The 18742-nt window shown below is 41.6% G+C and overlaps 1 protein-coding gene across 5 annotated transcripts in view; it reads right to left on the bottom strand.

The window, feature by feature from the left end:
* SRPK2 (SRSF protein kinase 2) overlaps positions 1 to 16232 on the bottom strand; it is a 150989-nt gene extending 134757 nt beyond the window's left edge. For 4 of the 5 annotated variants that reach the window (XM_065666340.1, XM_065666372.1, XM_065666366.1 and 1 more), the window contains exons 1-2: positions 16102 to 16232; positions 15899 to 15983 (exon numbers count right to left, since the gene is read on the bottom strand). In XM_065666340.1, coding sequence (XP_065522412.1) covers positions 15899 to 15983; positions 16102 to 16117 — 101 coding nt within the window. In that variant the 5' untranslated portion in view covers positions 16118 to 16232. Of the gene's footprint in view, positions 1 to 15898; positions 15984 to 16101 lie in introns of those variants that run through there. The other variant, XM_065666349.1, reaches the window with a different exon arrangement.
* Between the last annotated feature and the right edge of the window lie 2510 nt (positions 16233 to 18742).

The raw sequence follows: 18742 nt of genomic DNA, 5'->3' as shown, positions 1-18742 counted from the left end.
CAGCACCACCTACTATGAAGCAGAAAACTGCTACAGCTGAACCCAGGACAGCAAACAACATCAGCCTCACAGACTCCCCAGTAGTGGGTCAGAAGGCCAATGACTGGCCATATCCCTCCCTCCCAAATGAAACCATCCACCTTAGAAGGGTGGGCATAGCAGAGAGAAAGAACAGCTGCTACCAAGTTTGTTCATTTATCATTTTGATCATATGCAATTTTAAACAAATACTCAACTATCAATAATTCTGTGGTTGGACCATTAAGACTTGCACCAGACTAACTGCAAATTCTTGACTCTGAGAAGAGTGATCATTCCTTCTGCTTCTAACAAACTTTTGAGTGTAACAAATTCAAGCAACCTATCTGAAACTGGATGCAACAAAGTGGTAATAAAAGACTAAGATTTGGAAGGAGAGTGGGTACAGATGGATCCACTAGTAGCTATTGAGCCCGAGGTCCAATATGCAGGGCGAGGATCATGCTGCAAACACGGGAGATAAGCAGTGAAGAACTTCAGGCTGAGAAAGCATACAGCTCCCATGGTCACTGGATTCCCTTCCTCCCAGCCTCCATAAAGAAATAGCAAGAATTAATTTATTATCCTCTAAATAAGACCAACAATGTGTTACTAGGAAGGGAAACAGCAAACATTTATACATACACACAGAGACATGGTCTCTTTGCCTCACTAAGTAGCAGTTTCCAATCTTCTCAGACTTATTCAAGCATTCTGGGTGTTTGCTAACAGCAACTGGAGTGCATACACATTTGTTCCCCACTAGTGAAAAAATGCACTACTTTCCCTTTTCTGATGAAGGGATGTTCCCCTTACTCAGCCTCTGCCCTGTTTTCTGCTTCCTTCCTTCAAATACTACCCACCATATTCATGTATATCTGCTTAGATAAGGAAATGTCATTATACACTCACACACTTTTCATTGCAATATTCTAGATACGTTTATCAGCAGCAAATCTGAGCTTTGCTGCTTTCCATTGCTGCTCATAAAAGCAGAAATTACATTCTATTCTGAGAAATCGGGTGAAGATGCTTTTAATTCTTGATAAAGTTTTAATTCCACATTATCTGGTAATTCAGTTTGAAGGAAAGTATATCTTTATAGAACAGACACAAGGCAGCTTGGTTGTTTTTATTTCACTTGCTTGTAACATTGTCATGTTTTGATGAGAATACCGTAAGAAGCAAACCTATGAAGAAAGGCAATTTAATTAGGCAAAGAAGCGAGAGGGGAACAATTTTTCTATTTCATTGTTTGCAGCCTCTCCTGAAACACTAAGAGATTACACCCTTCATCCCTGTTATTAGACTATTACCTTTGTAGAGTGTTACAAGACTTTATGTACTGAGCTTAAATGGCATTTAAAGACTCACAAGTTAAGTTTCTCACATAAAGGCATTTCTTTTACCTACACGCACATATTCATTATTTATTAGCTATATCAATATGAAGTATGGTATACATATGAAGTACATATGAAGTAAAGCATACACATTTTCTCAAAAATAAAATATTGGCAGAGTTGACACAGAATCAACTATGGAGGGAAAAAACTTATTAAGGATACAAACATGGAAAAATCAATACAGTATTTTTCTTATCACTGCAATGTTATCTTCAAACAGCTCCTCTACTACCAATGTAAAATTCATGGTGTCAAACCTGAAATTTTGCTGTGGAACAAAATCTGAGAGAGGGCTCTGAAAAACAGGCTCTGAGCATTAGCTATCAACACATCTTCCTGCTGGAGATTGCTGCAAAGCTAGAATGTTGCTAAATCAAACATGCCAGCGCCTGGTGTGCCACAGTTCAGAGTTTAACACACTAATTTAAACCATGTGCAGTTTCAATTCAACTTAATACTTCAGGCTGTGAACTGTAATTAGGACAGAGCTGGCACATGTTCAGTTCCATTGCCTATTGCCCTTAAAACCATTCTGAATAAACTAACAGGACAAGCAAGTTCTCCACATTTTCTCCATCACCTCCTAATGGAACAACTCTGAAAGGTCCCATTTGTTCTGGATTGTGTTTTTTAAGTATTTGCTAACTCTTGCACTATCAGCATTATTTTTATCATAATTAATTACATACTTGTTTGGATTTAAGAGAGATACTGTCAACATAAATAATGCCACCTTCTGATTTAAAAAATCAGTCACACTCTTCTGCTTAAAAGTATGTCCTCCAGAAAGATAAAGTGAGGTTTCCTTCCCCACTTCTTGAAGATATCACAAAGTGATTTTAGCTATCTGTGAATCTCACAAATAAACTGGAAAGATGACTTTTTGCTGCCACATAACTCTCTAGTGTTAAACATGAAATGGCTTTCTTTTACCTTTTTCATAGTTTTATTTTTAAGGTGACTTTACTGCTTGACATAATTATCTAAAATGGTGATTGAATGTTTTAAAGTGGGAAAAGAGCAGAGCATTGCAAATACATTGGTCTACTTACACATCATCTCAAGTTTTTGTAATGCTACAATTAGGACAAGATATAGCATCCTGTGAGACAGAAGCTAGCAAGAGTCATTCTGGAAACACAAAATTAGATCAAAATGAGCACTTTAAAAGAATAACATCTTTATTCCCAAGGCAAATCTTCTCGTTATACAAAACTGATTTTTCTGACTTTAGAAATAAACATTAGAGAATACAGTTCTCAATAATCAGAACAGCAGAAATAATTTTTTACACCGTGTTTCCTATAGCATATGCAGAAAGTTTGAGAGATTTGTTGCAACATTTTTAGGTAACTAATCAATTCTGAATACTTGTTTTGGACAACGGGTGAAAACCAGGTTTTGTCTATTGCATAAATAGTTTTAGCCTAGTTTCTAGATGCTGGATTTACCAAACAAGTTGGATTAGCAGTGAGAATGCAATACTTTGAAATAACTGATCCATACTAAACACCAAAGTAGTTATCTAGCAGGTATCTGGTGATCTAAAACATAGTGGTAGCCTCAGCCTAATTCTTTATAGCTCTATCTCACATTTACAGTCAACTTGAGATTCACACATTGGTTTTTCACATCCAGCCTCTCAAGAGCCTTGACTGGCTGGTGTGCCCAGATTATGTCTGCCTGCAACAGCAATAAGCTCATCACAGAGCTGCCTGTTCCCAGGACTGCCTGTCCCTGATTAAAGAGTGACTCTATAAAATGCACAGTGCTGGACGCAACCACCAGAACTGCTGTGCATCACCTCAACACTGCTGACACAATCCAAGACTTACAAGTTGCTATAAAGCAAACATTTCTTGGAGAAAAAAATATTAAAATCTCTAATTGACATTAAAAACAGAGAAGCGATGTTCTAACAGCGTTTGAATAGAATTCAGTTAAATGTCTAGGACCAGCACCATGGTCTTGGACACCAACATGTGCAGGAAAACCAAGTTACTAACATATTGTTTTATATAAAGCGTGTATACTGACATATACAAAGCAGGTCACCCCAAGCAACAGACTACCTTAAAGAAAAAAGAAAAAAAACGAGTTTTTTTTTTCTTTTCAGATACTAGTATCTGTAAAGAGGATTCCTGTTCTTTTGAGCTAGAACTCATAGTAGGAGCGTAAAGCTCCTGGTCTTTCCCACGTTTCCCTGACACTGCTAAAATGTTAAAATATTCACCTGGGAACAGATTCTGGCAACAGGGACCCATCACACTGTGCCTTGACACACAAGAAAGAGGAACTTGAAAGGAAGTTTAAGTCTTTGATCTCCTCAGGGCTCCGTCTTTCATAAAAATGCTGAATTGTGACTACCACGTTAAAAGGCAAAATCATTTAATCACCCAAACAGCCTCATTCTGACCAAACTACCATGTTTGTTTTGTAACTCAGTCACTTGGCTCCAGTCAACCAGGATGCTGATACCCGTGTACTAGTGAAACTTGATAACAACGCTTCCCTTTTAATCACTTGTCATCCAACTCCTTCAGTCTGCTGGACTTGATTATTCCACAGAAGAGATATAAAGTTACTGGCCATCCCTTACACGCCAAAGCCTATCATGACCTATAACCCCATAACTGACACTTGCACACAGCAGGTTGAAATAATAAGCTTGAAATTCCTCAAGCATCTAACTCTTATTTCACAGGTGAGTGAATTATTGAGCTGCTGTTCACAACAACAGAGGAAATAACCTAAATTCTTAGACTGACGACTTTAAATCCCAGGCTCATTTTGGCATCAAACTCAGACCTGCAGATGGCATCAGCATCTACCGGAAAAGCAGCATTTCAGGCACACCCATTCCTTCAGCATTCTGCTCTCCTTGGCATGTTTTCCCCACCCCTCCTCCATTACCTTATTGTGCTTGGGTTTATGAAAGCTCCTCTCAAACACACACCTCTACAGATTCACTCAGATTTAGTAGCTAACTCCAGTTTCAGAGCTCCATCTTGAGCCAGGTACAGGAGTGCCACAAGCTGGATCACCCAAGCCCTGTCTGGATCTAGCCTCACAAATACTGTCAGGCTTACGCATACTATCAGACGTTGCAAGTGATCTACTGAGGTGGCCTTAATAATCTAACAGCTGCCACAGTAATTTAAATCAAATACATACCTACATCAGTATTACTTCACTCAGTGACAGAAATGTGTTTAGAGATGACTATACAAATGGATCACTCTACATTAGGGCAAATTTACATGACAGAGCTTCAGCAAACACTGGCTTGAAAAACCAAATTGCAGTAGTATACTTAAGAACTACCAGTGGTCCACTCATACTTCTTAAGCCCATCTATAATTTGGCCTCTACAACATATTGCAAAGCCACATTCTGCTATTCGTACTGTATAAAAAGAAGTGTCTTTCTTTTTTACATGAAAGTCATTCTTTGGATACCACCGTTTTGTAATGGAAAAATGGCAAGTTAATCATTCTTCCTTTTCTATACCAGTAATGATTTTTCAGGCATGTCAAAACGCTCCTTAACTACCTTTACATAACTAAAAAGTATTAGTCGTAAGTGAAGCTGTCCAATATCCCCAATCACCTTTACTCCCTCCTTCTTTGAGTATCTTCTAGTTCTACATCATCTTTTCTGAGATGTTAAGATGTGAACCATGTAAGATGAGCACAAATATATTAAAGTTTATATAGAAGCAGTTTGTTTTAAAACATTTTATAATTAGCTTTCTAACATTAAAATAGCCATTTACAAAACCTGGTTTAAACAATATTGTCTTGTTAGGTACCTTACTTAACTACAGCCTTAGCTGCACTTGAATGGCATTCTTTTAATGACTTCCTACTTGGATTTTAATAACTTATGCCTTATTATTTTCTAGAATTCAGTGTTCTACTGTTTTGTTTCCACAGGATACATAAACACAAGCTGCCCAACTGATCCTCACCAAAGGTGATCAGTGATCTCTGCGTATTCAAGATTCTGGCAGGTGTAAGAAGTAAAACCAGTTGCCTTAGCACACTTCTGCAGTCCCACAGCTCAGCAGAGCAAGCCACAGCCGAAGCCCAACCTTCAAAAGGCCCTGGAAAGGAATTCAGGGTTATTTCTTTCCTAAGCACTCTGGAAGAAGTAGTCCTGCTCCACCAAATGTACCTTCTCTCCAAGACACAGCTTAATCGCGTATTTTTAACCCTTGCAGCAACTTTTCAGGCAACCAGTCACAGAAACAGCACTTCATCACACCCCACTCCAGGCTCCATGCAACTACCTAAGAACCTCTTCTATAATGATCTTATACAAACATATGTGTCTCACTCTATGAAGAAGGAATAATGACACATACAGGTGAGCAACAGCAGGAGGGCAGTGAGTAGGACACAAGCACAACTATTAAACAGAGAAATGACTGGGGTAAGAGGGAAAATTAGAAGAAACAGATCAACGCAAAGGAAAAAAAGGGATGTCACAAGAGAATTTTCTTTAGAATTTTCTTTAGAATACAAGAGCACTATAATTTTAGTACAGCTTGAATATTAGTAAAATATTCAAGGAGCTGGTGAATGAAGTTGCTAAGCCACTGGCTATCACATTTGAAAAATCATGGCAGTCAGGTGAAGATCCCGATGACTGGAAAAAGGGAAATATAACCCCCATTTTCAAGAAGGGGAAAATGGAAGACCCGGGGAATTACAGACCAGTCAGTCTCACCTCTGTCCCTGGCAAAATCTTGGAGCACATTCTCCTGGACAGCATGCTAAGGCACATGAAAAACAACAAGGTGCTTGGTGACAGCCAGCATGGCTGCACTAAGGGGAAATCCTGCCTGACCAATTTGGTGGCCTTCTATGATGGGGCTACAGAACTGATGGATAAGGGTAAAGCAGTTGATGTCATCTACCTGGACTTGTGCAAAGTGTTTGACACTGTCCCACGCCACATCCTTCTCTCTAAATTGGAGAGACATCAATTTGATGGATGGACACTCGGTGGATAAAGAACTGGCTGATAAAGAACAAGAGAGAACTGGTGAATAAGAGAGAACTGGTGGATAAAGAACAAAGAGTTGTGGTCAATGGCTCAATGTCCGTCTGGAGACCAGTAACGAGTGGTGTCCCTCAGGGATCGGTGTTGGGACCGGTCTTGTTTAACATCTTCATCGCTGACATGGACAGTGGGATTGAGTGCGCCCTCAGCAAGTTTGCCGATGACACCAAGCTGTGTGGTCCGGTTGATACGCTGGAGGGAAGGGATGCCATCCAGAGGGACCTTGACATGCTTGTGAGGTGGGCTGATGCCAACCTTATGAAGTTCAACCATGACAAGTGCAAGGTCCTACACCTGGGTCAGAGCAATCCCACACACAGCTACAGACTGGGCAGAGAAAAGATTCAGACCAGCCCTGCAGAGAAGGACTTGGGTGTGCTGGTCGATGAGAAAATGAACATGAGCCAGCTTCAGTGTGCGTTCACAGCCCAGAAAGCCAACCGTATCCTGGGCTGCATCAAAAGGAGCGTGACCAGCAGGTCGAAAGAGGTGATCCTGCCCCTCTGCTCTGCTCTTGTGAGACCTCACCTGGAGCATTGTGTGCAGTTCTGGTGTCCTCAACATAAAAAGGACAGGGAACTGTTGGAACAAGTCCAGAGGAGGGCCATGAGGATGATCAGGGGACTGGAGCACCTCCCATATGAAGACAGGCTGAGGAAGTTGGGGCTGTTCAGCCTGGAGAAGAGAAGGCTGCGTGAAGACCTCATAGCAGCATTCCAGTATCTGAAGGGGGCCTATAGGGATGCTGGAGAGGGACTCTTCATCAGGGACTGTAGTGACAGGACAAGGGGTACCGGTTTAAAACTTAAACAGGGGAAGTTTAGATTGGATATAAGGAGGAAATTCTTTCCTGTTAGGGTGGTGAGGCACTGGAATGGGTCACCCAGGGAGGTTGTGAGTGCTCCATCCCTGGCAGTGTTCAAGGCCAGGGTGGATGAAGCCTTGGGTGGGATGGTTTAGTGTGAGGTGTCCCTGCCTATGGCAGGGGGGCTGGAACTAGATGATCTTGAGATCCTTTTCAACCCTAACTATTCTAAAAGCTGTTTCTAATATCAGAATTTAAGATACAGATATTGTACCTAGACAGCTCTGACCTTTATTGCTGCAACAAGAACAACAGAGATATTCTATTTTTTCCTCAGGGATAGGAAAATGTCATTGACCTCTAACTATGGAATTCTCCCATTTTAGAAAACTGCAAACTAAGCATTGACAATAGCTCAAGGCAACTGAAGCCCTTGATTCTTTTAATCTCCTACATTCAAAGTATTGATTTTTAATCGACTAACTTCACTTGAGGAAAAAAACAGCAAGGCATTAATATTGTCTAGAAGCATTATTTCACCAGAGTCTATTCTGTGGTTCACCTTTAACAAACAAGTTCAAAATAAGATTACTTTAGCATTAACACTCAAAGCAAGATTTCTGCAGTGAAACACTCAGACAGCAGAACATTACTTCATTATACAAGACCTTGATATAAAAGTCAAGCTCTGCCAGCTGCTTTGCTGGACAAAACCAGAATATGCACAATTTAGATATATGTACTGTTTAAATCATAGGATTTCCAAACGTGTAGGCTAAATTAATAACAGTACACATGTAACAAATAAAAAGTTACTACCTTTACAGAAGTTCACTTTGAAACTTAGACCATGTTTTTCAGCCAAAAAGCTTGTTCATAATGCCTTCTGTTAAATACAAAGAGTTATGTCTATGGTTATCTTAGACTCAGATACAGACTGCTGCAATCTGGTCTGTAATGTGCTTTATTACACTATGCTTATCCTTCTAGATATTTCTTCACATACCTTCTGTGCATTGTCAGAAATCCATTCCAACACAATAGGTCCCAAAAGCAGAGCTCATCCTAAAAGCTGTATTACCCAGGTAGAAAGGGAGGTACAGGAGGAAGACTGCTACCAAAGCTCTGCCAACTTTAAGTAGAACCATCCCTCTTACAATGCACTGCAACTGTTAACTCACTAGGAAAAACAGAAAGCAAGGGTTATCAGTTCACATATATGAAGGCTGAGACCAACAGTATTTTAAAGACAAGAATATTAGGAATTGTAGAAACAGATAGACAATTTATGTCCATTTAAATACTAATAAAAGCTTTTTTAAATCTTTTCTTTAAAAACACCCTAGCAAAATGGGGCCCATCCCAAATTCCCCATATGCAGTTAGTACATAATTAGTTATTGATTATTAAAATACAAGCCAAATTATCAAGTTAAGAGCTGGGCAACTGTCACAACAGGAGTAATCAGTGAGAAAAGGGAAGGATTATGAATACAACTGCTATATAGTTGTGTTTTCATTTTTAACAGTCCTGTCCCTTTCCTCTGTAGAGAACTGAGGTAACTTTATTTGCTTTCATTAGACATTGGTTAACTTTAGGTGTTATCCTTGCAAATCTTTCCTAGCTCTCCTCTTCAAAAGCTTAAAAACTAAGCATTAGTTTCTCTGACATTCTTCACTAAATGATGCCAAGAACAAAATGAAAGGGGAAAAGAGGAAAAAAAATCCCTACACCAAAAATCCCAACAACAACCTCACACGCATTAGAATTGAGGAACAGCTCCAAGACCACCTCAGGACTGTCAGCGATCATGGTCATTCTCATACAGGAAGCCCCAGAAGCATACCTGTAGCCTTTGATGGGTGAACAAAACCCAATCAGCAAATACCCAAGGGCACAGCAACTACCTGATAGTATCTGCTTTTAAGAAAAACAACTTAGTTGCCACAACACAGAATTATTATTTTGTCTAAGCATAACAAACACACTTGAAGCACTGAAACACTTCTCTAGTTTTCTGTACACTAACTTTTTGGCCTTCCTTATCCATACCTAGACACAGCCTTCCTTCAAACAAGGATTAAAATATTTAACTTATTTATACACACATATTTATACACAATTATGTATATAGGTGTTTGTGTGCATAGTAGAAAATCTAGTAGCATTTTCTCATGAGAAAACAGGAAGAGGAAGCTAGATAAGGCTTACTATCAAAAGCTCATTGTCTTATGCAATCACAGCCAGAGACCAAATGAAAACGGTTTTCAGTATAGATTTACTCTTTTATTACAGGCACTAGGAAGACAAACAGATCAGCAAGCAGTGAAACCACTCAAAGTACAGGTATGCCTACAAGAAGCATATGCAGTTTCCATTACTGCCTTACAGTTCACTAGTTAATGCAGTAATTGTTCACCTTTGCCATTAGCTTTCTTGGTGAAAAGATGACAATCCTTAAAGACCAAAATCTCAAAAAACAAGAACAGGATTTAAAACAAAAATAAGACTTCAAATACAAAATCCCTGTCTTTTAGGAGTAAATCAAATGTCTTGTGCCCATTTCTCAACAGGATCGATCAGCAGTTCTCCTCTAAATGAATAAATGGAGACTTTAATATAATACAATGTTTTGATTGAATGTTTTTATTGTCCCACATTTCAAATTCTTACCGGAACATCTAGCTTAGCTAGACACATTCACTTCTACCACTCTTAATACTTCAGAAAATGTTTGGGACTGACCACAAACTCTGAGAAGATTCATGCTGCAAGGCAGCAACCAAAAAGGTGAAAATTTAGCATAGCCATGACAAGAACAGGCTTCTCTCCAGGTCTGACTTTTGCCCTATGTCTGGATAATCTATGGCCATCAGAAAGGACTGCATGCATGGCTTCCAATCTTTTTTTCACACACACTAAGCCACTGAAATAATCACAAAGGTATTTAGGACACCATCAAGAAGCCAAGTAATAAAGGAATTCTTTCCTTCATGTTAGTGTGTGCGAATCCAGCAAAGTTATCCAAAACAAAAATTAATTTGATTTGGTCCAGTCTGTATCAAACCAAATTATAACTGTTGTACAACCTGGCATTTTTATTTATTCAGTTACAGAATGTCAAATTGTAGTTAAAAAAAGTTTATAGCTTCTGCAGTCTGTCACCATCTTGCAAACAAAGGGAAGGCATAGATGGATGCTTATATTTTGAAATCCCATCCACAAAATTTATTACCATCCTACTCCATAATTACAGTACATCCTACTCAATAATTACAGTAAATAAGAGATGAAAAAATAAAAATGCACTGCAGAACAAGTGCCCTGATCTTCATGAATTATTACACCCCGACAGCTCATCTCACTATGATCTCAAACACGAAATGTAGTCATTTACCCTCCCCCACACAGGCACTCCTGCTTAACATAACCCTGACAAACCGGTTTACCTTCCTTAATAAAACAACCGTTATACTAAAACCAATGTTATTTCATCAAATAAAATTATTACAAATGAAATTCAGGTCCCAGGATGGCATTTTTGTTCATTGCCTGTTCAGAATCTGACATAACCCAGAAGCCTGGTGCAGGCTAGGATGTGTATGCCTGCAGACCAGCCCTGCTGACAGGGACCTGGGCACCCCCGCAGACAACAAAGCCGAACACGACTCAGCTGAACTACACCACAGCAATGAAGGCAAAACCAACCCTGGCTACATCCACAGGGGCCTTATTAACAGAGGCTGAGATGTAATCATCCCACTCTAGTCAGCACTTTTCAGGTCATACATGGAGTACTGTGTCCAGTTCTGGTCCCCACAGCTGAAAAAATACATGGACAAACTGGAGAAGGTCCAAAGGGGGGCCATGAAGATGATCAAAGGGCTGGAGAACCCTTTGAGGAAAGACTGAAGGAGTTAAGCTGCTTCTCCTTGCAGAAGAAGAGGCTCAGGGGGGACCTCACAGTGTTCCAATATTTAAAGGGTGGCTACAAAGAGGATTAGTCTCTCTTTTCACAAGGAGCCACACAGAAAGGACAAGCGGCAATAGGTATAAGTTGCACTGGGAGGTTTCATCTTGATATAATGAAGAATTTCACAGTGAGAACATTCAATCCCTGGAGATTTTCAAGATGTGGCTGGACAAGGTGCTAGACAATATCATCCAGGTTCCCCTTCCCATAAAAGATTAAGCTAGAGGATATTTCAAGGTCACTTCAAACTTACAGCTTCTGTTCTATGAACAAGGCATGAACCTTGGCATATTTGTATGATCACATAATTCCTTGATAAGAGATGCTCTGGCACCTACATTACAGTAACTACTTTCATTATACAAATCTGCAAGTAGACCTCTACAGAATATCAGAAATTCTGGAGCCATACCCATTTCTGAAATTAAGTTTAATAGAGCTGCAGGATGTTTTCTTACTATGTGACACAGAGCTCAGAACAAAAAGGTGAACACACTTAGTAATAAACATCCTACTTTACACTGAAATTTATCTAGATTCAATTCATCCCACAGTCTTAGATACGTGTTTAATTATCACATTACAAAAGTGAGTATCGACTGACTCAGACATTCAAGATCAAACATGTCACAACGCCTTCTTTACATTCCTGTTATCTCGATATATGCCATTATTTACTACTTTACAAAATACCTATTAGTATTATATCTATACAACTAAAATCAGCCCTGAAGTACAGGTAGATTAATGAAATACTAAAATTTAACAGAAACTGGAAGATAAAGCTCCGATTAAAGTATTCTAAGCAAGAAGACAAAAGGCTATTAAGAAGGAAGGCAAGAGCAGCAATTCACATCAACATCACATTTTGAGTAAATACTCCTAACAACACTGAGTGGACTTCCCAAGCCAATTCACCCTAAGATATACAGTCACTCTAGGATATCCACATGCTGTGGCATCACACCAAAGGTGGTCAAAAAAGTCCATTCCACACATTTCACATATGCACACTTCCATCCTCATGCTCTCACACCTGGAAAAAAGCTAGTGAAAAAACCTGGGGAGGATTTGCTAAGCTTCCACAAGCAGAAAATAAATGAAGCTAATGAAAGCTGGACTTTCATATAGTGCACTGCAACACTGTGCACTATTCTCCTCAAAGACTTACTGAAAGACACTGAAAAACACTGTGGGACAGAAGCACTGACAAAGCAAGCAGTGAATTCTTTTCAGACATTTAAGATTCCATAGTTATGTCATATACCCAAAACCTTCATAACTATACAATATGTATGGGTTCAATAAGTCAGTTATCTGGAAGTGCACAGTATGGAAATCTGGCTCTTCCAGTATTATCTACCATGTATGCTTTTTCACCACTATAAAGCAATACCACATGGCCTCTCACCTGTAGTAAAGTACTGCTTAAAGACAAAAGGAAAATCCCTACTCCACAAGAAAACAGAATTTTGAAAAGTTGATCTTGATACCTGGATTTATGCTTTTGTGTTTAAGTGTTCAACACAATCCTCTCTGCATACATCATCACCTAGATTTTTTTACATACAAAACCTCTCTCAATGCAAATCTCCATTTAAGGAGAAATAACTCACAGAAGACCCGAATTAACCATTTTGATTAATCTTTTGTCCAACTAAAAAAATACATAAGGAGTATGTACACAGCACATGCAAATCCATCTGTTACAACCAAAATCAAGTGCTGTTATCTTAACTGTTAACTAGTGAGATGTTTTTCTTTTTCAGAAGCCTGGATGGCTGCATTCAAAGTAAAGTCATACCAAGTAGATTGTATTATTTCATGCAATTTTAGATGTAGTCTTGATTCAAGACAAAGTGCTTTCTCTTCAGAACACAAGCCACTTAACTTCCGCTTTCTTATTTTTCCACCCTATTATATCCATTCACCTCTACCACTTCTCATCATTGATTTAAGAGGTCAACACTGAGCAGTTACAGGACCAGCTCACAGCCTTCTACAGCAATTAAGGTCATAATGGACAAAAAGCTATTCGGTGTTAAAGAGCACTGTAATCTTTTCTTCTTCTTGTGTCATCATCTTAATACTCTTCAAACAAAAGCCTTCAAGTAAGCTACAATGTGATATAACTCTCCTATCCAATTCCAGAAGAGGAATCCTGCAGTTCCTTTAAAGCACATTGTTACCAGCAACAATGGAACTTGCTCCATAAAGCTATGACCCAGCAGAGGACAGTCTTCCTAAGAACTGCAGTTTAAAAAAAAACCCAGCTTTGGATTCAAAACTAAGTTACAATTTTCACATAGTGAACAAATTCACTACAGGGAACTTACAGTATAGAATATCCACCCCTCCAACAGACATTTTCATTTGCAGCTACTGTGCATTTGATGTACATCAGAGAAACTGTATGCCTCTAACACACAAGTATATCCTGAAGCAGTTGAATTTAAAGCAAGGCTAGGAACAGGACAAAATAGACACCTTTGCTGAGATTGTCTTCTGAAATAATGTCTAATGCTGGCTTTACTTTGGGGGCCTAAACTATTTAGCCACATACAAGGAGACTTAAAAAACTTGAAAATGGTCTCTCTTTCATAAAGAAGCATAAAACAGATTAGGAGGTCTCCATAAAAGTCTCCAAAAAACACAAGTTCCAGAAAAGAAATGACTGCTCTGTTGTCTACCACAGCAAAACCACTGTTTCCTGAGGCAACTCAACAGATTGGACCATTGCATCTGGAAATGCCGACTCAGTATGGCAAATGTCCAGCTACTGACTGTGCACCCTGACTTAACAGTAGCCAGTTTCTTCAGCAAACACAAAGAGAGTACCACTTCTGGGCTTGCTAAGTGTCTGTGAAAGCAAATTTTTGACAAACTCTTTCAGCAAGACATGCCAAGGCAGCCCTACTAAGAAGTGTTTTAAACAGTAACATCTATGTAGAACAGAAGTTTATTAATAACCTTGTGGTTAAGTCTTAACTGAAAGCGGCATAAACAGTTCTGAACCTAGAGGTACACTAAAATTTAACCCGTTTCTGCTGTCAAAGTGGTAAAACTCATATAAGGTTACAAACTGACTTTCCAGAAGAGTTTGGAAACACGGGTCCCATGTTTCCAACCAGACCACATATCTTGCACATAAAAGCTTGTTTCCATCGAAATAGCTCCAAATTCATGTAACTGAAATCGTAACACAGCTTTCATACAACACTGGAGGAAATAGCAGTAGTAGAACAGGATGTGAACACAATCACAAAAAATGTCAAAACCTGACAACCACTAAACCAACATTTCATCTCACATTATTTTTACCCATCTCAAAGGGAAAAATAAAAAAGCGCATTTGTTGTAACTAAAAAAACACCAACAAAAAAACAATACCATACCAACGAACAAATCAAACCTCGATTTTTTGAGATTTTTTTGGGATGTATTAGCATTTCCTTCTATAAAAATCAGAAAGAAGACGATCTTCCCCTTGAATCATTTGCCATAGCACACAGCAACATCTTTACCCCATCACATATATATCCATCTATACATCATAAACCCCTTCCCAGTTCTACAGACTGGCCAACCAGGAGGAAAAGGGGATGAAGAACATCAGGCTGTATGTTCCCTCAGAACAAAGCAGGCAGATATAATCACCAAAGAACAAAAGCGAAGACAAGAGCCTATTGGTGACTTAATGAGTCACCAATAAAGTCTCACCGAACAAAATACAGTAAGAGTTAGGGAGGGAAGCACACAACACTACTAGGAGAAAAAAGAAAAATCGGGAGGAGTCCAAAGACATATTAGCCTACAAAAGAGTAGTTAAAGCAAGAACACTATAGAGATGGGAGAATGTTCCTACATGGTTCAGTGGAAACAGGCGCTATGAGAACGAGAAAAGACGAAACGACAAGAACATGAAAAGTTAGCAGAGAAGGCGGGGGGAGCAGACCACGATTTCTGTCCCTTTCCGCAAGACCAACACAGATTTAAACAACCACCAAAAAAAATACTGTTATCGGCACTGCTGGCAGCTAGACACATCTGGGGACCGGGAATAAATTGCCAGTACCGAGCAGGTGGAAGCGAGCAGGATGGGTGTATCAGGCAGAAAGAGAACAGGACTGACTACGTATGGGACAATGCCGCCAGAGAGAACGCTCGTAACAGAAAGCACAAGGAGGGAAAGAAGACCACAAAGACGGGGTGAATTGGACGACGACTCAAAAGGGACTTGAGGGCTGTGAAGCCCGAGTCAGTTAGGATCCACGATAAACAGGGGCTTCTGAAGACCAGAGCGACAGTGGAGGCCCCGCCGAAGGGGGCTGAGCCCGGGGCCAGCGCTGCGAACGATCCCCGTTGGGACGCGACGGCACCCCCCCGTGGCGGGCCCGGCCGCCGTGCGGCGCGGTGCGGGGCGGTGCGGGCAGGGAGGGTGCTCCGCTCTGCTCCGCTCTGGTCTTCCCCGTCTGTCCTGGCGGGCGGGGGGGAACTCCCGCGTGAAACCGAAGTACCGGGGCCGGCCCGTGGGACCGCCCGGGCGGCCGTTACGTGGGGCGCGAGGGAAGCGTGAGGGAAGGGCAGGCAGCGGCGGTGTCCCGGCGGGCCGGGGGTCCCCGTACTCACTTTTTGTGGGACGGCGGGTGCTTGTCCCTCCTGCCGGCAGCCGCGGACTGCTTGGGCCGCCGCCTGCGGGCCTGCAGCGCCAGCACTGCCGGGGAGAAGAGAACAGATCGGAGCCGGCGTGAGTGGTGGTGGTGGCGGCGGCGGCCACGCAGCCGCCCCCCCCGGCCCCGCTCCCTCCCCGCCGGCCGGGCACAGTGCGGTACCTTTGCGTGAGCTCATCGCCCCGCGCCGTACGCTGCCCGGCGGGCGCCGTTCCCCGGCTGACCCGGGCCCGCTCCCGGCCCCGCTCCCAGCAGCCGCGCCCGCGCGCCGGGCACCGGCCGGCAGCACCGGCACCCCCGCCCCACCCCGCGCCGCCGCACTGCGCAGGCGCGCACCGGCCGGCGGGGCAGCGGCCGGAAAGGCGGGGGCGGGGCGGCGGCAGGTGGCGGCGCGCGGCGGGTGGGAGCGCACCTGAGGCACGGCCCGGGCCGGCCCCTTCGGCGCCGGGCGGGGGGGTCCCATTGCCCCCTCCACCGCTCCCCGCCGGCTGGCGCCGCGGCGGGCTGTGCCGGGCCGTTGGAACGGCTCGAGTTAGTTTGGCAAGTTCTGGGGCATAGCGGGAGTAGCAAAGCTCTCACCCTGCGGGTGCGCCATGCTGGGAGCTGTGAGAAGGGGGAGAGAGGTGGCTGTTCGCCCGTCTGGCAGCAGCTGGGGCGAGATCAGCTTTAGCTTGTGGCTAGACCTGTCCGGGATTAGGTGCCAGAACCAATCAGCCTCATGACACAAATACAGGGAAATCAGATTTCCTTAATGCTGATTCTAAGTTACTTGATTGTCATGATGAACAACTTTTGGCAGTTGTCTTTTTCCTGCCAGCGAAGTCTTGTTGCCCATGATCATAGAATCATAGAATAGTTAGGGTTGACATCTAGTTCCAACCCCCCTGTAATGGCCAGGGACATCTCACACTAAACCATCCCACCCAAGGCTTCATCCAGCCTGGCCTTGAACACCACCAGGGATGGAGCACTCACAACCTCCCTGGGCAACCGATTCCAGTGCCTCACCACCCTAACAGGAAAGAATAATGATAATTATAATATAAATATAATAATGATAATAAATATAATGATAAAGGGCACTATTCAGATTTGGCCTAGTACTGACCTATTGGAAACTGTCACTCCTTGGGTGTGCTGTGCACAGCATGGCTCAATTTTTGACAGCATTATGACTGAAATTTTGTGTTCTCTATAAGAACACCCAGTGCAGAAGGTGATCTGGGTCATATCAGACACTCCAGTATGAGTGTGAGGCTTGTGTGGCTTATCTTCACATAAGACTGAAATTCAAAGCCATAGTAACTGAAAAATAACGGGACAGTCATTAGATTTTGAGGCAGAGCTGCCTCTCTGCATGGCAAGATGGAAGAATCTATAAGGATGAAGATCTAAAAGCAGCTGTAGTCAAGGTATTATGAGAGTGAAGGGAACTAGCAGTAATCGCTGGTCTTAAGTAATTGGATTATTGAGATCTCAATTAGACAGAAAATGGAATCCCTAGTTACAGTTAGCTCATCTTGGGAGTGGGAGAGGAACATAAAGATAAAGCTAGAGAACACAAAATGGAGGTACCACAATACCTAATACTTCATTGTCTGACTAGAGAGCCTAATGTACAGAAAACAATTGGACCATAAAGTTCCTAAACTACAGCTCTCACAAGGCACTGAGAACTGTGTTTCTGAATCAAAACATGTTGTGTCCCATTCTCCATCAGAAAAGAACACAGTAAAAAAAACCATTTCCAGTATAAACTGCTGGGGTAAGGTGCAGTGTTGGTATTTTACCTGTCTCTGTTGTTGTGGTTAGTCTTTTAGTGATAACTCAGTGTGATAGGTCAGGCAACAGAACACTGTATTGAAATCTTGAAGCCTTTCTGCTAAGAAAGTTTAGGTGCCTGAAAACTAATAATAGTTGAATATTAAAAAGATTATATATTTACCCTTTGTTTCCAGGCTAATTTTAACTTCATTGGTTAAGCTGTGCTCCTGCATGGATACTTGTGCTTGGACAAAGAACAGTAACAACAAGCAGCTGATGATGGAGAAAATGGTGAGACTGCTTTTTTCTTTGTCAGGGCAGTGCTGGCTTAAAGTCACCTTGTAGCTATGGCTGTACAGCAGAAACCATGTCAGGGTCCAATCATCTTTTCAGCTACTCATGTGCAATTCTATTAACTTCAACAGGAGGTCTGTATGTAGAACTGATTGGACAATTGGGTTTTAAGATTAATACAGTGAGCTTTGCTTACATCAACAGGATTATAAATTCACCAGATCTGGAGTCAGGAAGGAATTTCCCTCACAAGCATAATGTCAGCAACATAATCACGGCAAGGGAACAATCTGTTAGTGCACAGAGAAGGAATTATGTTGGGACCAGGTGGGTGTATCTACACAGTCACTTTCGTTCAATCCTAACGGACACATATTTGGGGACTGTAATCTTCCTGGGTTTTCTTCCCCACCCCAATCCCAAGGAGCCACTCAGAGGATGGTCATGCAGAAGGGCAAAAAAATCACTGACACTCTGTTAGACACTATGTTAGAGGATTACTATGTGCAGTTAACTAACTGGTGAGTAAATTAAGGTCAGTAGAAGTATTTCAGAAAAGAATAACCAAAAAACCACCTTATTTTTCTGACTGTTTTGAGTGCAGCTCTCTTCTTGAAGAGACACTTATAAATAGCAAGTGAAAAAAGATACAGAAATAAGAAGGCTTTTAGGAAGAGATCTACCCTGGATTACGTTTGAATCCACTCAGTGAAATTCTCCATCTTTATATGTCTGATTGTATGTA

This window comes from Lathamus discolor, chromosome 1, assembly GCF_037157495.1.
Source record: "Lathamus discolor isolate bLatDis1 chromosome 1, bLatDis1.hap1, whole genome shotgun sequence".
Lineage (NCBI taxonomy): Eukaryota > Metazoa > Chordata > Aves > Psittaciformes > Psittacidae > Lathamus > Lathamus discolor.
Note: the sequence above shows the minus strand (reverse complement) of the source record. Positions and strands in the feature narration are given on the sequence as shown.